We start from the raw sequence: 20555 nt of genomic DNA, 5'->3' as shown, positions 1-20555 counted from the left end.
GTTATTGGCAAGGATGTGGGGTAATTAGAACTCTCATGGATGGCTGGTGGGAGTGCAAACTGAAACAACCACTTTCTAAAATGATTTGACATTATTCACTTAAGTTTTACATATATATTAACAAGCAATTTCACTGCTAGGTATAAACCTAGCATATGTGCCACAAAACCCAACATTATTCCGAAGAGCCAAAAATTCGAAACAACTCAAATGTGCATCAATAGATCGTGCAAGTGTAGCATATTCATACAATGGAGCACTACACAGCAGTCAAAATGAACGACAGCCTCACAAGTCATAGATGTATCTCTAAAACAACACTGAATGAAAAAAATACCCAATCTTGACTTTGAACAAGTTAATTAATCTTTTCATTTACATATCAGAGATAAAAATGTGCATCTTTTGGGGTTGTGGTGAGGATTAAGTAGAATGATGCATGTCCGGTGCTTAGCACGCACTTGGCTTAACAAATGGTAGGTATTATTTATTATGTTCTCAGTAGGCCACCTTTCTGGAAATGGCCGTTAAAGAATGGTGGAGAGCATTACAGCACCCTTAAACTCTTCCCTTACTTTTCACAATTGGGTCTCTGTCTCTTTAAGAGGTCAACCATGAGGAAAGAGGAAAAAGCTGGGAACATCCACTCAGCTTACCTTCGGAGCATGACGGGAAAGGGGGCGGACACTAGAGCTGCGTACGCGTGTTTGGCTGGGTGTTAGGGAGCTATGGATCATGCAGAGTTCTAGTCAGAGAAACTATCCTTTTGCCAGCGTGGGGTCCTGAGTCCTCGGGTCCTATTCCCCTTTCTCCGCCCGGAGCTCCACGAGAACAGGGTGGCGGCGAGGTGAGTGCTGCGGGTGGTCGCGGGAGGGCTACGCGGGGCGGGGCGGCAGCCGCGCCACGTGACGAGGCGGGCGCCAGGCCGGGGGCGGTCCGAGAGGGCTGCGTGGTTGACGCGGTGCGGCTTGCGCCTCAGGGACGGGCCGACAGGCGTTCGCAGGTCGCGTTCTCTCCCTGAGATACAGCGTCGCCTTATTTGTACTCGGTGACGCGCGTGGGAATAATTGTTGGGGACAAGAATTTCGGAGAGAATGTAATACTCGAAGGAGGGATGAGCGCCCATAGGTTGCTATAACTGGCGAGTGGTCAGAAGTTCTCATTTTTTCCTCACAGCCTTTTAAACCAGGTGCCCATTTTCATGCCTGGCTTGACTATTTGGATAAAGACAACTTTGGGGAGCTTTTATTCTGCGTCAGGTTAACTACGTCCTTTTTCGTACGTTTACTCTTAGGGGAAGGGAAGTCTGCTGAATGGCTAATAAGAGTTTCTCGTTTACAGGAAGGCTCACCCCTGCCTGGGCATGGCTCCCATGAAGACCCTGAAAGGTGCAGGTGGTTCAGGCCCACTTTAAGTAAGGGCGCACAGTTGTTCACTTGTGACATCTGGAGCTCTCATCTCTAGTTAGTCCAAGAAATGGGGCCCTTAGGGAGGCCTCCAGTAGACTGAGTTAGAGATGGGGTGGGAAGCCTGGTGTGCTTGCTCCACATTTGAGAAATAAAAGTTGAGGTGGGCCTCCAGGTACCAATTCTCATGGGAGAATTCTCATAAGAGAAACTGTATTTCTGAGTCCTTTCTTCTAAGAGCTTGGTAACTTCCACGCTTTGTCTGCTGTCTAATTTCCTCTGTAACTTTAAACATACAAAAGACCAGAGTGCTGTCTTTAAAGATAATGGGGAAGTGGAGTGATTGCTGGAAGACTTCTCTTATGTGAAGGTAGCTACTAAAGGAGCAGAAAGCAGAAAGCAGGAAGAAAGAATACAGTTAATTGTGGCCATAGAAGAGTTATTTTTCAAATGCTCAACCCTAAATGAAGTCTTATGCTCAATACAAAGCCTTTAATATAGATTCACATGAAGGAAAAAATGAAAAAAACTGAGTACATTTATGTTGTGTTTTAGGAGTCTGGCTGTTCATTACCAAGAAGCTATTAGCTTTGGATTGGGGAATTCCTTTACATAAAAAATTAGAATGAAAGAACCTTTGGATGGTGAATGTGGCAAAGCAATGGCACCGCTTCCGGACAAAATTAAAGAAGAACCTGACAATGCTCAAGTAAGCATTTAGTTTTATTTTAAAAAAATTTTTGTGCCTTCTTTTCTACCTGGTGAATTCAAATACTTAGGCAGTTTCTAGCTTGTAAGTTAAAACAACCCAAACTGATTTTTTTCCCCATTAGATGAACAAATCGGTTTTTCTGCTCTGAATGAAAAAGTTCTTGGTAACTGTATATTCCTTATCTTTAAGGAATTATTTTTTTAAATAAATTATTTTTTAAAAAAGGTATTACCATTTTTCCATACTTTAAAAAGAATTTGTCTTGTATCTTACAGTAGTCTTTTTTTTATTCTGTATTTGTGGCTTCTCTGCTAGAGGATCCTAAAGTAAGAAAAGTCAGTTTAATCCTTTCCTTCATAGAGCTTATGTTAATAGGGGAGATAGACACCACACAAGTAATTGATCAGATAATATATGTAGTTACAAACTATGACAAATGTTCAAGAACAAAAGGCTAAAATGGGGAATCTGACCTAATTTTGAATGGGGGCAGAGGCTGGCTAGGGAAGGCTTCCCTGAGGGAAGGATCTGTAAGCTGAGTTAGGAAGAAAGAATTGACTAGGCAAAGGCATGGAATGTTCCAGACAGAGGGATCTGTAGATAGGAGAGCCCTGCATTGGAAAGGTGCATGGTTCTTTTTAAGAATTGCAAGACCAGTGGGCCTGGAACAGGAAAGGTATGAAAATAATGATTATAATGATGGTCATAAGATAATAGCAATACTAATGGGTGGTATTAATACATCAATATGTAGTATATATTACAGTAACATAAGACATTATAAATATTAAGTGATTATTATTATTTCTTAGACTGCATGGCACCATTCTCAGAACCGTATCATTATCCTCACTTTACAAATGAGGAAACTGAAGTACAAAGAGGTCAAGCAGTTTTCTACAGATCACAGTTTATGAATGGCAAGGCTGGATTCAAGTCCAGGTAGTCAGATTTCAGAGCCTATGCTATCCTGCTTCTAGGATGAGGCTCTGTAGGTAGTTTGAGGACAGGTTATGAAGGTCCTTGTGGATTTTACGAATACTGGTCTTTATCCTAAGAGCAATGGGCAGCCATTGTAGGGTTTTGAGTGGGAGAGTAAGACAAACGTGTTTGGAAAAATCATCTGGCTACTCTTTAGGGGCCCAGATTGAAAATCTGTGGAGATCAGTGTGGAGAAACTAGTTGTTTTGGCAAAAATGCTTAGACAGTTCATTTTACTTTATACTCTGTAGTTATTGGCTTTATTGGATTAAGCGATATTAAAAGCATGAATAATAATATAAGTAACAAAATAGGAAATAATAGTAATGAAAATATCTTATTTCTGATACCGGAAATAAAGCATTTTACATCTGTTAATCCATTGGATGCTCACAACCCTGAGTTAACTGTTCCCATTTCATAGGAATCTGAGACAGTAAATTTTTAAAGGTCACACATGGTAAATGGTTGAGCTAGAATTTGAATCCAAGCAGTCTGGTTCAAGAGCCCTAACCCTTCCCTATGATAAGACAGGCTAATTGGTGTTAGTAATTTTGTTTTCAGAAGAGCTATAAAGATGAAAAGATAGGGCCTCTGCTCTCAAGGAAATTTATAGTGTAAGGGGCAGTAAAGATGTGGTAATGGGAGGTAATTATTTGTTGAGTGACTGACCTTACCAAAAGCTGTGCTAAACATGTCTTAGGCATTCTCATTTAAACTCTATCACAATCTGAGAGAAGTGTCCTTACTCCACTTTACAAATGAGGCACCTGAAGCAAGGTGAGGTTAAGTAGCCTGCCAAACTCAAAGGAAGCATAGAGCTGAAATAGGAAGTTTTGATTGGCTTCAAACTCATTCTTTCTGTTGCTTTATGTCACCTCTGTACAGGTACAAAGTCACAGTATAATGTAATTACGGTAATAAAAAATGTTTATGTGTAGGGTGCATTGGGGGGATAAGAGCAGAGCCCTTAAGTCTGTCTATCGAGAGGAGAGGTAGGCTTCACAGGCAGGTAGCACTTGAATTATAATACTTAAGACTTGCAGGCAGAGAATACAACATGTGCCAAGTCATGGAGAGGTGAGAGAATGTGGTGTTTCTAGTGGATGAGTATTTCAATAATGAAGTGAGAGAAGAGAATAGATTGAAGGTAATTGGGTAGAACTGATCAAACTTACAGATAATATATGAGGTATGAGGGTCAAGGGGGAGTCCCGGAACTCTTAGAAGTTTCTGGTCTCAGTAAGATGAGTGTTTGTTGATACAATTTGCTGAGGAGCATTTATTAAATGCCATAATTATAAAAATAATCATAAGAGCATTTTTTCTGTGTAAATCATGTTTAGCTTTTGGCTAACGGAAAGGCATCATGCTACAGACAGAATTTGGGGGAAGTAGTAAGTGTAGTTTGGGGTCTGTTTAAGGGCTAGTGGAATATTCAAGCGGTAATTTGCACTGGGAGGCATTTGCACATAAGCATGTGGCAGTTGGAGATTACAAAGTTATCTACCTGTAGGTACAGCTGTTGTCAGTTAAAATGTAGAATGCCTGGTTAAATTATGATTATTCTCTAATATAAGTATGTTGCATTTAACATTTGGGACATATTTAGAGTAAAATAGTATTTGTTGATTATCTGAAATTCAGATTTAACTGGGTGTTTTGTATTTTAATTTGCTAAATCTGGTAACCCTAATTTGGTGATAGTTGAAGTCATAAATGGGTTGAGAGTGTTCAGGGAACAAGAGTAGAAAGAGGAGAGTAGAACTCAGGATAGAAAGCTGGGCACCTGATTACATTAGGGCTTCCAAGTGGCTTCAAAGTAGTCTCCCAACCAGCAGCCTTAGCATTACCTGGAAACTTGTTAATCTTAGATCCTGCTCCAGACCTCCTGAATCATAAGCTCTGGGGCTTGAAGCCCAATAATCTATGCCTTAAGAAGACTTATAGGGGCTTCTGATACCACTGAATTTGGGAATCATTTATTTCAGGAATGAATAAGATCAGTGAAAGACACTAAGACATAGTACTGAAGTACAGAACCAGAGTACAATGAATGGAGTCATAGGCAATATCAGATGTATCCAAGAAGCCTTGTAAGATAAAACCTAAACAAGTGCTTATTGGACTAGGCAACTGTGAGCTGACTGCCTATCTTAGAACATTTTTAGTTGAAGCAATAGCCTGATAGCATGGGGTTCAGGAGGGAATCCAAGTGAGGAAGTAAAGAACGAATGGAGTACTTCTTTTTCTGTGGTTGTGAAGAGAGAAGAGAAAGTAGTAAATCCTTGGGGAATAGGTTCTTTATGACCTAAGCTGAGGGGAAGAAACCAATATGGAGGTGGAGAGAGACTGAAGAAATATTAAAGATAGTACTGAGTGCTGAAAGAAGGGAGAGGGAAAGGGATATGGAATGCAGGCAGGATGCTAAGAAGGTTGCCTTTTCCTGTAAGACACTAGGACAGTTTGCTCATCAGTTTGTAGGCATCGTGGATGGGGGGAAATCAGGATTTTGAGGGAGTTCTTACTTAAATGCCTCTTTTTTCTTGGTGAAATGGAAACATCACTGAGCAGGAAATATGTGGGGGTTGGGACTTATGAGTTATGAAGGTTTGGAGTACTTTTTGAAGTAAAAGTAACTGACCAGGGAAATGTAACAGGCATATTAGAAAAAGATTAGAGACTGAGTTGGTGATAAAGCCAATAATTTTTTTAATTGACTCTTTTAAGTGTTCTTTTTGGTAAGATGAAGGAGGTGTGTGTAAGTACTTTCAACTTCCTCATTTTGCAGCTGTCAGTAAATAGATACTGTTATTTAAGTGTAATGTTTAAGAACATCCTCTTTGGATTGAATGGGCTTGGATTCATTCATCCAACAAATATTTATTAAATGCCATAATTATAAAAATAATCATGATAAGAGTTAGCATGTTTTTCTGTGTAAATTGTGCTTAGCTTTTAGCTAACTGAAAGGCATCATGCTACATTATTTGTATTAAATTGTTTACCCCTCATAATGACCTTATGGGTTAGGTAATTGTTTATGGATGAGGAAATTGAAACTAAGAAAGATTAAATAACCTGTTTGAGCTAAGATCACATCTATTTAGGTTTGCTGTTACAAACCCAGAGTCTTCTTTGTGTCAGGTTGACTGTTGGGTGTTGAGCATTGGAAAAACAGATGTGGTCCCTGTCCATATTGGACATGTCCTTTCAGTCTGGTGTATGTGGCAGGGAGGAGGAGTGGTGTTAGACATTAAGCAAATTATCACCCAAATCAATATGAAGTGATGTATCATGACAGATGCTATGAGTGAAAGGAAATGGGAGAGACTACAACAGGGGAACTTTATTTCAATTTTGGGCCCAGGTTTGAATTCACTATAGTAATTTTGTTATACTGTATTTGTACACTTATGGGGGAGGAAGCATGGGTTTTAGAACAGACAGAACTGGGTTTGATTCCCACCTGTGTACTTAGAATCTGTGTGACCTCGGACAAAATTGCTTAACATCTATCTCTAAGCTTCACTTTCCTCATTTATGAAGAAGGCATAGTAGTTCCTACCTTGGAGACGCAGCTCATTTGGTGCCCTAATGGACATCATGGGAATTGGTAAATTAATGCAATGGTCTTTGGCATTTAATAGTCCAAAGAAATTTCAAAAGTAACTTTGGGAACTGACATATCAGCTATTTATTTTGCTAAGTATAGGGAGATTACAGATACAGTTACCATGTATTATCACTATTGTTTTAGAGAAGTAAGACTATTTTTTAAAACTTTTTATTTTGAAACATGTAAGGCTACTTTAACACCAAAAAAAAGGTAGGATGGTTGTGATCCCAGAATAAAAGACAGTCTTTTTCAAGGTAGGTTTTTGTATTTAAAAAATTTTGGTTCATGGTTATATTTTATTTTAAAGCATTTTAAAGACTATCTTAAGGATAAATCTGATTTAGGCTGTGATGAGTTTATGTATAATGAGCAGATTGCATTGAAACTCATATGCCTTTTCTGCCATTAACAGATACAACAGTTTGTAAACTTGTTGGCTAACATTATTAATTTGATCCAAGCTCTAAATTAATCAGATTTCATTTAGTTTCTTGCTGCCTTATAAACACAGCCTAAAAAAGGGTAGTGCTCAGTTTTGAAATTGGTGTACATTACTCCTATATATGAACATTACATTTTAACAGTAGATGTAACTATGAAAGATTTTCCAATTCTGAAAGATCCTTTTTGTGAAAATTAAAGCTAAGTCTAATAACTTGTCAGTTTTATTTGAAGTATTTGTGAAGGTGATTATAGTTGATAGCATGTAGAAGAGTTAAACATGACAGAATTATTTTTTGCTTGAATTTTTAGTTTATATATATATATATACTTTCTTTTTTATTAAGGTACCATTGATATACACTCTTAGGATGGTTTCACAAGAAAAACAGTGTGGTCATTACATTCACCCTCATTATCGAGTGCTCCCCCATACCCCATTGCAGTCATTGTCCATCAGTGCAGTAAGATGCCACAGAGTCCCTATTTGTCTCATGAGCTGCACTGTCTTCCCCGTGACCCCACACACACCATGTGCACCCATCATGATACCCCACAATCCCCTTCTCCCTCCCTCCCCACCACCTTCTCCCACCCTCCCCTTTGGTAACCTCTACTCCCTTCCTGGAGTCTCTGAGTCTGCTACTATTTTGTTCCTTTAGTTATGCTTCGTTGTTCTACTCCACAGATGAGTGAAATCATTTGGTACTTGTCTTTCTCTGCCTGGCTTACTTCACTGAGCATAATACCATCTACCTCCATCCATGTTGTTGCAAATGGTAGGATTTGTTTCTTTCTTATGTCTGAATAGTATTCCATTGTGTATATGTACCACATCTTCTTTATCCAGTCATCTACTGATGGACACTTAGGTTGCTTCCATATCTTGGCTATTGTAAATAGTGCTGTGATAAACATAGAGGTGCATATGTCTTTTTGAATCTGAGAAGTTGTTTTCTTTGGGTAAATTCCTAGGAGTGGTCATTTCCCTTTCTTTTTTATCTTTAAGGAGTATGGACATGCCGCAAAGCCAAAAACTCAAGAAAGCGAACTGAAAATTAGTGCTTTATTTTCAGTCAGTGATGGTTCTCTTGGTAAGAAATAGAACTGGATAAGTTAATTATGACTAATATTTGTTACATTTTTACTAGGAGAATTTAGGGAAAGCATCTCATGTGAATTTTTTTCTTCCTTTGGATAAAGCAGTGCTTTTCAAATTGGGCAGCTGGCTTGACGAGCATTCTACAAAGTAGGATAGAATAAGATGATATTAGTGTGATGCATGTAGTAAGGAAACATTATTTCATGAAACTACTGTTTTAGTTACTAAATTTTATAGATACACATACAAACACATGTATGTGTGTCCTAGGTTATCATGTAAAATGTAGTTCTTACTATGGTCATGGTATAAAAAGCTTGAAACCCTCTGTTTTGGAGTGCTTATTGTCTCATTAATGTTGGCTTTCAAGACTGAGGGAATTTATCCTAAAAAATAGAGAATATATATATAGTTTTGTGTTGATACTAAAACTGTTTTTGTTTTTCTTATTTTGTTTTCATAGCCCAACAGTTGACCCCAGGCTTTCAGTTTTCTCTTCCATCATCTGGCGCAAATGTATTGCTTCCTTCAGTTCCAGCTATAGCTATTCAGGTTTTTTGTTCTGGTTGTAAAAAAATGCTTTGTGAGGGGCAAACTGCATATCATAAGACAGGATCTACTCAGCTCTTTTGCTCCACACGATGCATCACTGGATATTCTTCACCTGTCTGCCTACCACCTCCTCCCAAGAAAACCTGCACAAACTGCTTGAAGTATAAAATTCTTAATTATTTCCCTTTTTACTTAATTTTTTTAGTGTATATATAGTTCAGTTCAAACACACTGTTGCTACTTTAAATCTCTTTAGCACATTGCTTTGGAAATAGCTTTTTAGCTAATTGAGAAATTTGCAAGTTCTAAAGTTAAATAAGTGACTTCATTTTAAACGTATTGCCTAAACCAACTTTCCTATCCTTTTCAGTTTAAATTTTACTGTGTAAAGAAATAACAAACCATTTGTAGGAATTGCAGGACCATCCATATATCCTGTAATTGTAGACAGCAATCATTCAAAATGGTTATCTTGAAAGTTATTGAAGTATAGAATAAATATGACCCATCTAATAGTACATGAAAGTTAATTCTTTATAAGGTAAAAACTCAAAATGGCCACAAAAATACTGTGTTTATTTCTAAAAAATCCTTGTGAGCTTTTGTTGGGGCCATTTTTGCATTCTATAATGTAAAGATATAGAGTGAGGAAGAAATAGCAACAAAGTCACATAAACTTCTTTCTTTACTTCAAACTTACTTGAGTAAGTTTGAAGAATTTGGCATGTTTTGCCTATTCCTGTGGTAGTGAAATTCTAGGGATGCAGTGCATTGTCAGTAGCCACTAATGTAGGGCAAGAAAAGTTAAGAGCTTGGTTTTGGACCATGGCTCTGTCACTTACAAGCCGTATGACTTTGGGCTAGAAAACTTTTCTTAGCCTTGGTTTCTTTATTGGTAAATAGTATCTACTTTCTCAGATTTTAATGAGGATAATATTAGCACAGGGCCTAGCACATAGCAAATGCTTAGTGGGATCCTATTATTTTTAATAATAACATTAATATTGTGTATATTTAACATAATTTGCAGGGCCCTCTTTTGTCTTTGGAGATAGATTACAGTTTCTTAATCTGTTGGGTGTGTTGGCCTTAGGTATCTAAAAGCACATCTTGTTAAAATGGAACTCTCCAATTAAAAGGGAGAAGAACTTTAATAATATTTTACTTAAATCTTCAAATTTAGTTTTTTCTAAAATGCCTTTCTAATGCTTTAATTCTTTTATGTCATTGTCATGAAACTGATTTGGAAGAGTAGTTTTCTGTTTTTAGATATTCAACAGATCAAATACCAAAAGAAAATGAATTAAATTTTAAAGAATCCAAATGCATATTATTCTCTTAAAAATAGTCACTCTTAAAAAAAAAAAGTCACTCTTGTCAGGGAATTTTTAGCACAGTGCTGCTCTTACTCAAAAAAATTTTGATCTTGTTTATTTGGCATTGCCTCCAGTGCCTTTGAAACATTCCTTTAGGCTAAGTTAGGTGACCAGTCTGTTTTCAGCATGGTTTGGTTTTTCCAAGTTGCCAAAAGTTAGTTGATGTCCTATCAGCTATCATAGATGATTAAACTGGTTCACACTGTTTAACATGACACTTAACTATAAAATCAGAAAGTTGTTCTTAGAGTTCTTATAAACAAAAAGAGAAGTTACAAAAAATGTTTGAGCCATGTTGTTGTTGGAAAAGGTATGGTTTTTCCAAGAGAGAGTGTAATATTATGCATAAGGTTTAAATGCATTTATATTTATGTCCATAGATTTTCATTAAAAAAGCCATTCTCATTGGTTTACTTATATTTATTTATACATTATGCCACTGGCAGATTCATGTTATTAAATGAAATTCTTTGTTGCTCTGTCCTTAGTAGAAAAACGCTTTTCAGAATTAGTACTTCTTCTGTGTGTAAGCATATCCATTTGGTTTCCAAGACTCACTGCCGTATTTTTAAGGTTAGGTGAGTTAGAAAATTAAAGTACTTTGTTATTGTTATTCTTTCATAGCTTACAATGGAAGAGTTCTATGTAATAAAAAGGTACAGTAGGGGAGGCAGAATAGTGAAATGATTAACTCCTTGGACTGCAGAATCAGATTGCCCGGATTTATGTTGTGGCTTCACTGCTTACCAGCTGTATGACTTTGACCAGTTATTTAACTTTTTTGATTTGGTCTCATCTGTAAAATGGCAATTATAATAATACCTCATAGAGTTTTTGTGATAATTAAAATTGTGTAATTTGAATAAACAGAACAATACCTGGCACATAGTAATTTCTTGGTATACAGTATTGTAGTATACAATTTATTATTCTTTACTTGGTGGTCTATACTACTGTAACTGTTTCCTTCAGTTTTTATGCTTAGCAGAAGAATGGCAATACTTAGCCTCTGTTTTTACTTTCAGTGCTTAATGCAGCAATGAGCTCTTAGAAAATGACTCTAGGAGTCTCACAGAAAAACTCAATTATTTGTGTCTTCATACTTGTTTCCATTTGTCCTCTGCTACCAAGACTCAATAGCCCTTTTGTCATCTGCTTCTTTGATCTCTTTAGTTATAGCTAAATTTCTTCAGTTATAGCTAATACAATGCTATTTTTTATGTTTATTTTGGTACTTTGTTTCCCAAATATTGTATTTAAATTAAAACCTTTTCTTATCTCATCCATGTTTTTACTCTTGGCAGCTGCTGGCTAGAAAATGGACGAGTGTTTTATGGTCTGGAGTTGGGGGATGGTCACTTTTCTGTTGACTCAGTGGATGAAACTTGGTTGGAGCTGGAAGCCTCACTGTTTTTGTCATGAGCATCTGGTTGGATATATTTTAAATATAATTCTCCCTGAACACATCCATACATTAGGTATTATAAACCCCATTTTATACATGAGGAAATTGAGAGAATAATTGCTTCCCTCACTGATAAGTAACAGAACTAATCATCCAACCCAGGTTTCCAGACACCTTATGCAGGGGCAGCTGTTTTCTACTTTTCAATAGCTGCCCTTAGTAAGTGTAGTTATTTTAGCTGGCAATGAGGAAGAAATTACAATTAGAACACATTTCATTTTGCCTTTGTTATTTATTTTTAGAGACATTTTAAATCCAAAGGGGGTGATCACAACCCGATTTGAAAATTCTCCCAGCAAAGATTTCTGCAGCCAATCATGCCTTTCTTCCTATGAGCTAAAGAAAAAACCTGTTGTTACCATATATACCAATAGCATTTCAGCTAAGTGCAGTATGTGTCAGAAGAATGCCGATGTAAGTTACATTTTACCTTTATTGGGGTTCTGCTTAAAGATCAGAGATTTATAACTGGCTCTGCTTATTCCTTATGTGTATGTGTTTTTATTTCCTAGATTCGATTTGAAGTTAAATTTCAAAATGTGTTACATGGTCTTTGTAGTGATGCCTGTTTTTCAAAATTTCACTCTACTAACAACCTCACCATGAACTGCTGTGAGAACTGTGGGAGCTATTGCTGTAGCAGCTCTGGTCCTTGCCAGTCCCAGAAGATTTTTAGCTTCACAAGTGTCACAGCATATAACCAGGTATGATATCAGTCTGCTGCGTATAGTTAGGCCCATCCCTTCTGAGATGGCTGCATGGGGATGACATGCAAAATAAAAGAGTGAGCTCTTCACAGTTTATCCTGGTGTGTGATTTGCCCTCACCAAAAGTGGGATAGAGTCTGATACTGTTAGGATTAATTGTGGTAGTGTGAATAATATAGGTGAACTAGATAATTTTTTAAGGTTTCCTTCATGGCCAAGAATTCACAAATGTAATTCATGAGTCTGACATATTTTGTGATAGACTGAGAGTGAAAAAATCTCCTGTTATTGTAAATAAGCTGTGATCAAAGATGATAAAATCAGTGAATCTAAAACATATCTTTTTCCTTTAGAAAATAATTTTTAAATGTGTTTTGGAATGAATTGTAATTATTTTGGCAACATTGCTTAATTACCTTATTAGATAGAATACTTAAGCTAATTTTTATTTATTGTAATGATAATTGGTTACTAAATAATATCAATTTGTGTGGATTTAATTATTGCTAATGATTTGGGGGTCTTTAATAAGTGTTTCTAAGAGGATATAAATGGGGGAAGACAGTGTAGCACAGAGAAGGCAACCATTTGCAACAACACGGATGGAGCTAGATCCACACAGTGGATCTGTGGCACCTTACTACACTGATGAACAGTGACTGCAATGGGGTATGGTGATAGGACTCAATATGGGTGAATGTAGTAACCACATTGTTTTTCATGTGAAACCTTCATAAGACTGTATATCAAGAATACCTTAATTTAAGAAAAGGTATAAGTGACAACTAAAAATTTTTTTCAGTTAGTTAGAAAGTTTCATTTATTTTTAATTCCTCTGAGCAGTTGGTAATGGACATTTCATCTTTGAAAACCAGCCCTTTCCTGGGAATTGCCACTTTTGGTAGCCTGGTTACTATTTTCATAGGAATAGAATCCATGTTGTTTATTTTTTTATTTTTTGCCATTTCTCCTTTTTTAAAAATTTTATTAAGGTATCATTGATATACAATCTTATGCTCAGGTTTCACATGAGCAACATTGTGGTTACCTACCTTCCCCCCTATTATCAAGTCCCCACCACATACCCCATTACAATCACTGTCCATCAGCATAGTAAGATGCTATAGAGTCACTACTTGTCTTCCCTGTGCTCTACTGCCGTACCCTCTGTATTATGTGTGCTAATCATAATACCCTTTAATGCCCTTCTCCCTGCCTTCACACCCACCCTCCCCAACCCCTTTCCCTTTGGCAACTGCTAGTCCATTCTTGGATTCTGTGAGTCTGCTGCTATTTTGTTCCTTCAGTTTTTGCTTTTTTGTTATACTCCACAGATGAGTGAAATCATTTGGTACTTGTCTTTCTCTGCCTTGCTTATTTCACTGAGCATAATACCCTCTAGCTCCATCCGTGTTGTTGCAAATGGTAGGATTTGTTTTCTTCTTATGGATGAATAATATTCCATTGTGTATATGTACCACATCTTCTTTATCCATTCATCTACTGATGGACACTTAGGTTGCTTCCATGTCTTGGCTATTGTAAATAGTGTCGTGATAAAAATAGAGGTGCATATGTCTTTTTGAATCTGTGATCCTGTTTTCTTTGGGTGAATTTCTAGGAGTGGAATTCCTGGGTCAAATGGTATTTCTATTTTTAGTTTTTTGAGGACCCTCCATATTGCTTTCCACAATGGTTGAACTAATTTACATTCCAGAATCCATGTTATTTTTATATACATGATCCAAAAATCAGTTCCATTCCTAAGTTTGTTTCTGGTATTATACTCTGTCAACTGTGTAAATGATGTTTCTCTTTTCCAGGAAGGTTGTATAGTGAGACTTCACAATTTATATTTTTCTACCATTTACTTCCCCTTGTGATTTCTTAATTGGGAGACCTTATATTGTGTCAGTGTCTGTATAGTGTCACACTGGTATAGGAGTGTGGAACTTTGGAGTCAGATGAAATAAGTTTAATTTTCGACTTCTCTGTTAATTTAAGTGTTTTTTTTTAACATAATTTTTAAAAGTGTCACACTATGCTGTGAAGAGGATTCTATGGTACAGTGTATATAGTTTGCTTAGGATGGGGCCTGGCTTATGGTAAATACTAAAAAATGTTGGTATTTTATATAAATGGTAGCCATTATTATTATTTTTCTTAAAATATGAATAAACTTATAGGCAATTTTACTATGAAAAAGCTTGAAAAAAAATAGTTATTTCTGTGGGGTCTCCTAATACACATAAATTGTCATTCTCCTCCTGCTAAAGAGTCTTACTAGTTAAATAACTTTAAATATGATAGAGTGTCTCCTAGACTGATGTCCAAGTCTGTACTGAGTATGGCCCTTTGGTTCATGGAATATCTGGTCTTCTGTGGTATTTGTGATGAGAAGAGTATGACTATACCTAATTCATTACTTTTAACGTGTTTTGTCATTGCTAATGTATCTTAGTAGTTACTAATTTTCTTTAGTTTACATTTTATTATTGTCTGAAATAACTCTTTTTTTCCACATCCCAACTTTGGAGAAGTCTGTATTTAGTGTGGCCTCATTGTCATGCTCAACCAAAGGCAGTGGTTGTAGGTAGCCTTTCTTTTTTCTTTTCTTAAACAACATGTACAAATGTGTGCATGTACTAGATATCTAAACATTATTTTATTTTCTTAACAGAATTCAGCCCAAATGCCTCCATTTGCCTTGGGGAAATCATTGAGGCCCTCAGCTGAAATGATTGAGACTACGAATGACTCAGGAAAAACTGAGCTTTTCTGCTCTGTTAATTGTTTATCTGCTTACAGAGTTAAGATGGTTAGTTCTTCAGGTAATGTTTAAATTTGATATATTTATAGAGTTAGTAGCTATTGAAGAATGTAACTGATTTTTTTTCATTTTGTTATAAACTATATTTATCAATATGGTTAAATAAAGATCAAGATAGATTTCATTTCAAAGAACTGATTTTTAAGTGAAAATATTTTTTCATTGACTTTCTTGGTTGAGGTATTCATTTTGTAGTGTCATATGTGGAAAGAGAAAAAAAACAGAAGTTGCAAGTTAGTTTTTGTATAAACAGGGCTTAATTGAAGTTAGTTACATTTAACTTTACAGATTATCCTAAAGTTTCTTGATTTTTGTTTTGCTTATTACTTTGTTTTTTGATTCTCCTAATACATTTCTGGATTCTTTTTTCTTCATCTGTGTAACATCTGCATTGGTTTTTATTTATTCTCACCAAGGTGTCCAGGTTTCATGTCATAGTTGTAAAACCTTAGTGATTCCTCAGTATCACCTAGCCGTGTCCAGTGGGACTATTTACACCTTCTGCAGCCCCAGTTGTGTGGTGGCTTTCCAGGTATGATCAATGGTCTTATTTTACCCCTGAAGTTCTCTTGGACATTGGTCTGTGAAAAATGTTAACTCCTGAAGGTCCATACTTATAAAAGATTAAATTTAAGTTAAAAAAAGTTCTGTTCACCTATGGCCCCAACGGTCATTTTTGCAAAATGTATAAGCCCAGTGCTTTCTTCCTTATTCAGAGTCCTCACCTAAACTACCCTTCCTTCCCACATCTTCCCTTGGCTCTCTGTCCCTTTCAAAAGGGTGAAAGCTAGGATTATGGTTTGGATAGGTGTGTGGTTATGTGCTCACCTGTCTCTTCCTCTCATCCTGGGCCAGGCATAATGACTCTTGGCATGGAACTGTAAGCCTCCCCTTGTCCCATTTTTTGCCTCACTCTGGAAAGAGTAGAGGTTAGTGATCTTCCAGGGTAGGAAGATGCCTAATGTAGTATCCCTGGCACTGGGAGAAAGAGACTACTGGTGGCCATTGTGTTCTTAATAGCCATCAGAGGCTGATTTGTGCTGGGAGTGCAGGTGGTGGGGTGTCATTGGGTAAGGGAGAGCCCTGCTCTAATTTACTAGAGTCACACACTAGAGCTGTTTGTCTGGAAAGCCTGAATTTCAGTCCTCAACCTTTTAATGTTGCATTTCTCAGTTCTTCTACTCTCGAAGAATGCCATTTAAACTCTTTTTGTGAACTACTTTATGAAATTTTGAAGAAATGTTGTTGGGGAACTTAGGAAAATGAGAAAATGAAAATTACCAAATTGTTTCTCAATTGATATAATCTTTGCCTTCTTTGTGTTCATTCAGAATGTATTTAACAAGCCAAAAGGAATAAACTCTTCAGTGGTGCCCCTGTCTCAGGGCCAGGTGGTTGTAAGCCCACCCTGTGGGTCAGCAGTGTCAGTGGGAGGAGGTAACCCCTGTGCTGCTTTCCCCAGCTGCACCAGGGGCTCTGCTGCAGCCCGTCTACAGTCTCTTGCTGCCCAATCCCAGAAGGCTAATTTAACCCATACAGTTGTTAAACTCACGTGTCAGCACTGCAGCCATCTGTTTGCCACAAAACCAGAACTTCTTTTCTACAAGGTAAGGAGAGATCATGAAAGGGGTTAGGTATAAACTTACCCAATAGAATCATTTCTTTCTTTTTTTTTTTTTAACATTACAGAAGTAGCATTTATTTACATAAATCAGTATTACATTTTAGAATGTACCAATTTTCACTCCTTCATAAAACTTTAAAAAAAGAATTTCTGCAGATATGCCTGTTCTTAGTGTGTTGTTTCAGTTACCTTTCTTTTTTTTTTTTAAATTTTTTATTAAGGTATGATTGATATACACTCTTATGAAGGTTTCACATAAAAAAATAATGTGGTTACTACATTTACCCATATTATCAAGTCCCCACCCAGACCCCAATGCAGTCACTGTCCATCAGTGCAGCAAGTTGCCAGAGATCCACTATGTCCCTTCTCTGTGATACACTGTTCTCCCCGTGACCTCTCACACCATGTGTACTAAACATAATACCCCTCAGTCCCCTTTTCCCTTCCTCCCCACCCACCCTCCCACACCCCTCCCCTTTGGTAACCACTTGTTCCTTCTTGGAGTCTCTGAGTCTGCTGCCATTTTGTTACTTCAGTTTTGCTTCATTGTTATACTTCACAAATGAGGGAAATCATTTGGCATTTGTCTTTTTCCACCTAGCTTATTTCACTGAGCATAATGTCCTCCAGCTCCATCCATGTTGTTGCAAATGGTAGAATTTGTTTCTTATGGCTGAATAGTATTCCATTGTGTATATGTACCACATCTTCTTTATTCATTCATCTACAGATGGACACTTAGGTTGCTTCCATATCTTGGCTATTATAAAAAGTGCTGTGATAAACATAGGGGTGCATATGTCTTTTTGAATCTGAGAAGTTGTATTCTTTGGGTATATTCCAAGGAGTGGAATTCCTGGGTCAAATGGTATTTCTATTTTTAGTTTTTGAGGAACCTCCATATTGCTTTCCACATTGGTTGAACTAGCTTACATTCCCACCAGCAGTGTAGGAGGGTTCCCCTTTTTCCGCATTCTCATCAGCGTTTGTTGTTCTTAGTCTTTTTGATGCTGGATATGCTTACTGGTGTGAGGTGATATTGTGGTTTTAATTTGCATTTCCCTGATGATTAGGGATGTGGAGCATCTTTTCATGTGTCTGTTGGCCATCTGAATTTCTTCTTTGGAGAACTGTCTCTTTATATCCTCTGCCCATTTGTTAATTGTGTTATTGGCTTATGGGTGTTGAGGTGTGTAAGTTCTTTATATATTTTGGATGTTAACCCCTTGTCAGATATGTCATTTACAAATATATTCTCCCATACTGTAGGATGCCTTTTTGTTTTGTTGATGATGTCCTTTGCTGTACAAAACCTTTTTAATTTGATGTAGTCCCATGAGTTCATTTTTGCTTTTGTTTCCCTTTCTTGAGGAGATGGGTTCAGGAAGAAGTTGCTCATGCTTATATTCAGGAGATGTTTGCCTATGTTTTCTTCTAAGAGTTTTATGGTTTCATGACTTACATTCAAGTCTTTAATCCATTTCGAGTTTACTTTTGTGTATGGGGTTAAACAATAATCCAGTTTCATTCTCTTGCATGTAGCTCTGCAGTTTTGCCAACACCAGCTGTTGAAGAGGCTGTCATTTCCCCATTGTATGTCCATGGCTCCTTTATCATATGTATTAATTGACCATATATGGTTGGGTTTATATCAGGGCCCTCTAGTCTGTTCCATTGGTCTATGGGTCTGTTGTTGTGCCAGTACCAAATTGTCTTGATTACTGTGGCTTTGTAGTAGAGCTTGAAGTTGGGGACCCTAATTCTCCCTGCTTTATTCTTCCTTCTCAGGATTGCTTTGGCTATTTGAGGTCTTTTGTGGTTCCATATGAATTTTAGAAGAATCATTTCTTTTTTCTTTTTCTTTTTATTATTTTATTATTAAAAAAATTTTTTTTATTGATATAGTCTTATTTTAGTTTCAAGTGTACAACACAGTGATTTAACAGTTACCCATATTATTAAATCCCACTAGTACGTCTACTATCTGTCAACACAGAAAGATGTTGCAGAATCATTGGCTGTATTCTCCATGCTGTACTACTATCCCTGTGGCCAACCTACATTATAGTTGAGAATTTATGTGGCCCTTTATCCCCCTTACTCTCCCCTCCCACTCACCCCAAACCCCCCATGGTAACCACCCCTTCCCTTCTCAGTGTCTATGAGTCTACTGTTGTTTTGTTCCTTTGGTTTTGCTTTGTTTTTATATTCCACAAATAAGTGAAATCATATGGTATTTGTCTTTCTCCACCTGACTTATTTCACTGAGCATAATACCCTCTTGATCCATCCATTTTGTTGCAAATTGCAGGATTTGTTTTCTTCTTATGGCTGAATAATATTCCATTGTATATATGCACCACATCTTTATCCAGTCATCTACTGATGGACACTTAGGTTGCTTCCATATCTTGGCTATTATAGGTAATGCAGCAATAAACATAGGGGTGCATATATCTTTTGGATCAGGGATTTTGTTTTCTTTTGGTAAATTACTAGAAGTGGAATTGCTAGGTCAATTGGTATTTTTAGTTTTAGTTTTTTGAGGAACCTCCATATTGCTTTCCACAGTGGCTGCAGCAATTTATATTCCCACCAACAGTGTAGGAGGGTTCCATTTTATCCACATCCTTGCAAGCACTTGTTATTTCTGTCTTTTGGATAGTGGCCATTCCGACTGGTGTGAGGTGATATCTCATTGTGATTTTAATTTGCATTTCCCTGATGATTAGTGATGTGGAGCATCTTTTCATGTGCCTGTTGGCTATCTATATTTCTTCTTTGGGGAAATGTCTGTTCAGGTCCTCTGCCTCATTTTTTAATTGGGTTGATTGTTTTTTTGGTGTTGAAGTGTATGAACTTTATACATATTTTGGATGTTAACCCCTTACTGGGTAAATCGTTTACAAATATATTCTCCCATTCTGTATGTTGCCTTTTTGTTCTGCTGATAGTGTCCTTTGCCATACAAAAGCTTTTTAGTTTGATGTAGTCCCACTTGTTCATTTTTTATTTTGTTTTCCTTGCCTGAGGAAATGTGTCCAGAAAAAAATTGCTCATACTTATGTTAAAGACATTTTTGCTTATATTTTCTTCTGAGATTTTTATGATTTCATGTCTTACATTCAGGTCTTTGATCTACTTCAAATTTACTTTTGTGTATGGAGTTAGGCATTAATCCAGCATTATTGAAGAGGCTGTCTTTTCCCCATTGTATATTCATGGCTCCTTTATCATATATTAATTGATCATATCTTTGGGGGTTTATATCTGGGTTCTCTTTTCTGTTCCATTGATCTATCGGTCTGTTCTTGTGCCAGTACCATATTGTTTTGATTACTGTAGCTTTGTAGTAGAGCTTGAAGTTAAGGAGCATAATCCAATCCCTGCAGCTTTGTTCTTTTGCAGGATTGATTTGGCTATTCTGGGTCTTTTGTGGTTCCATATGAATTTTAGAACTATTTGCTTTTTAGCTCACTGAAGAATGTTGTTGGTATTTTGATAGACATTGCATTGAATCTGTAAGTTGGTTTGGGAAGGATGGCCATTTTGACAATGTTAATGCATCCGTTCTATGAGCATGGGATAGATTTCCATTTATCTGTGTCTTCTTTAATTTCTCTCATGAGTGTCTTATAGTTTTCAGAGTATAGGTCTTTTACCTCCTTGGTTAGGTTTATTCCTAGTTATTTTATTCTTGTTGATGCAGTTGCAAATGGAGTTGTTTTCCTGATTTC

The 20555-nt window shown here is 36.9% G+C and overlaps 2 protein-coding genes across 12 annotated transcripts in view; one reads left to right on the top strand and one right to left on the bottom strand.

Annotated features, from left to right (window-relative positions):
* ZMYM1 (zinc finger MYM-type containing 1) overlaps window positions 1–793 on the bottom strand; it is a 39038-nt gene extending 38245 nt beyond the window's left edge. For both annotated transcript variants that reach the window (XM_036911954.2, XM_036911957.2), the window contains exon 1: window positions 657–793. In XM_036911954.2, coding sequence (XP_036767849.2) covers window positions 657–667 — 11 coding nt within the window. In that variant the 5' untranslated portion in view covers window positions 668–793. The remainder of the gene's footprint in view (window positions 1–656) is intronic.
* ZMYM6 (zinc finger MYM-type containing 6) overlaps window positions 667–20555 on the top strand; it is a 91321-nt gene continuing 71432 nt past the window's right edge. For 3 of the 10 annotated variants that reach the window (XM_057499985.1, XM_057499984.1, XM_057499981.1), the window contains exons 1-9: window positions 667–847; window positions 1962–2115; window positions 8169–8253; window positions 8725–8974; window positions 11897–12068; window positions 12167–12358; window positions 15042–15192; window positions 15608–15723; window positions 16523–16798. In XM_057499985.1, coding sequence (XP_057355968.1) covers window positions 2032–2115; window positions 8169–8253; window positions 8725–8974; window positions 11897–12068; window positions 12167–12358; window positions 15042–15192; window positions 15608–15723; window positions 16523–16798 — 1326 coding nt within the window. In that variant the 5' untranslated portion in view covers window positions 667–847; window positions 1962–2031. Of the gene's footprint in view, window positions 848–906; window positions 1190–1341; window positions 1415–1961; window positions 2116–8168; window positions 8254–8724; window positions 11619–11896; window positions 12069–12166; window positions 12359–15041; window positions 15193–15607; window positions 15724–16522; window positions 16799–20555 lie in introns of those variants that run through there. The other 7 variants (XM_057499983.1, XM_057499982.1, XM_057499986.1 and 4 more) reach the window with 7 other exon arrangements.

This window comes from Manis pentadactyla, chromosome 4 (genome assembly GCF_030020395.1).
Source record: "Manis pentadactyla isolate mManPen7 chromosome 4, mManPen7.hap1, whole genome shotgun sequence".
Lineage (NCBI taxonomy): Eukaryota > Metazoa > Chordata > Mammalia > Pholidota > Manidae > Manis > Manis pentadactyla.
Note: the sequence above shows the minus strand (reverse complement) of the source record. Positions and strands in the feature narration are given on the sequence as shown.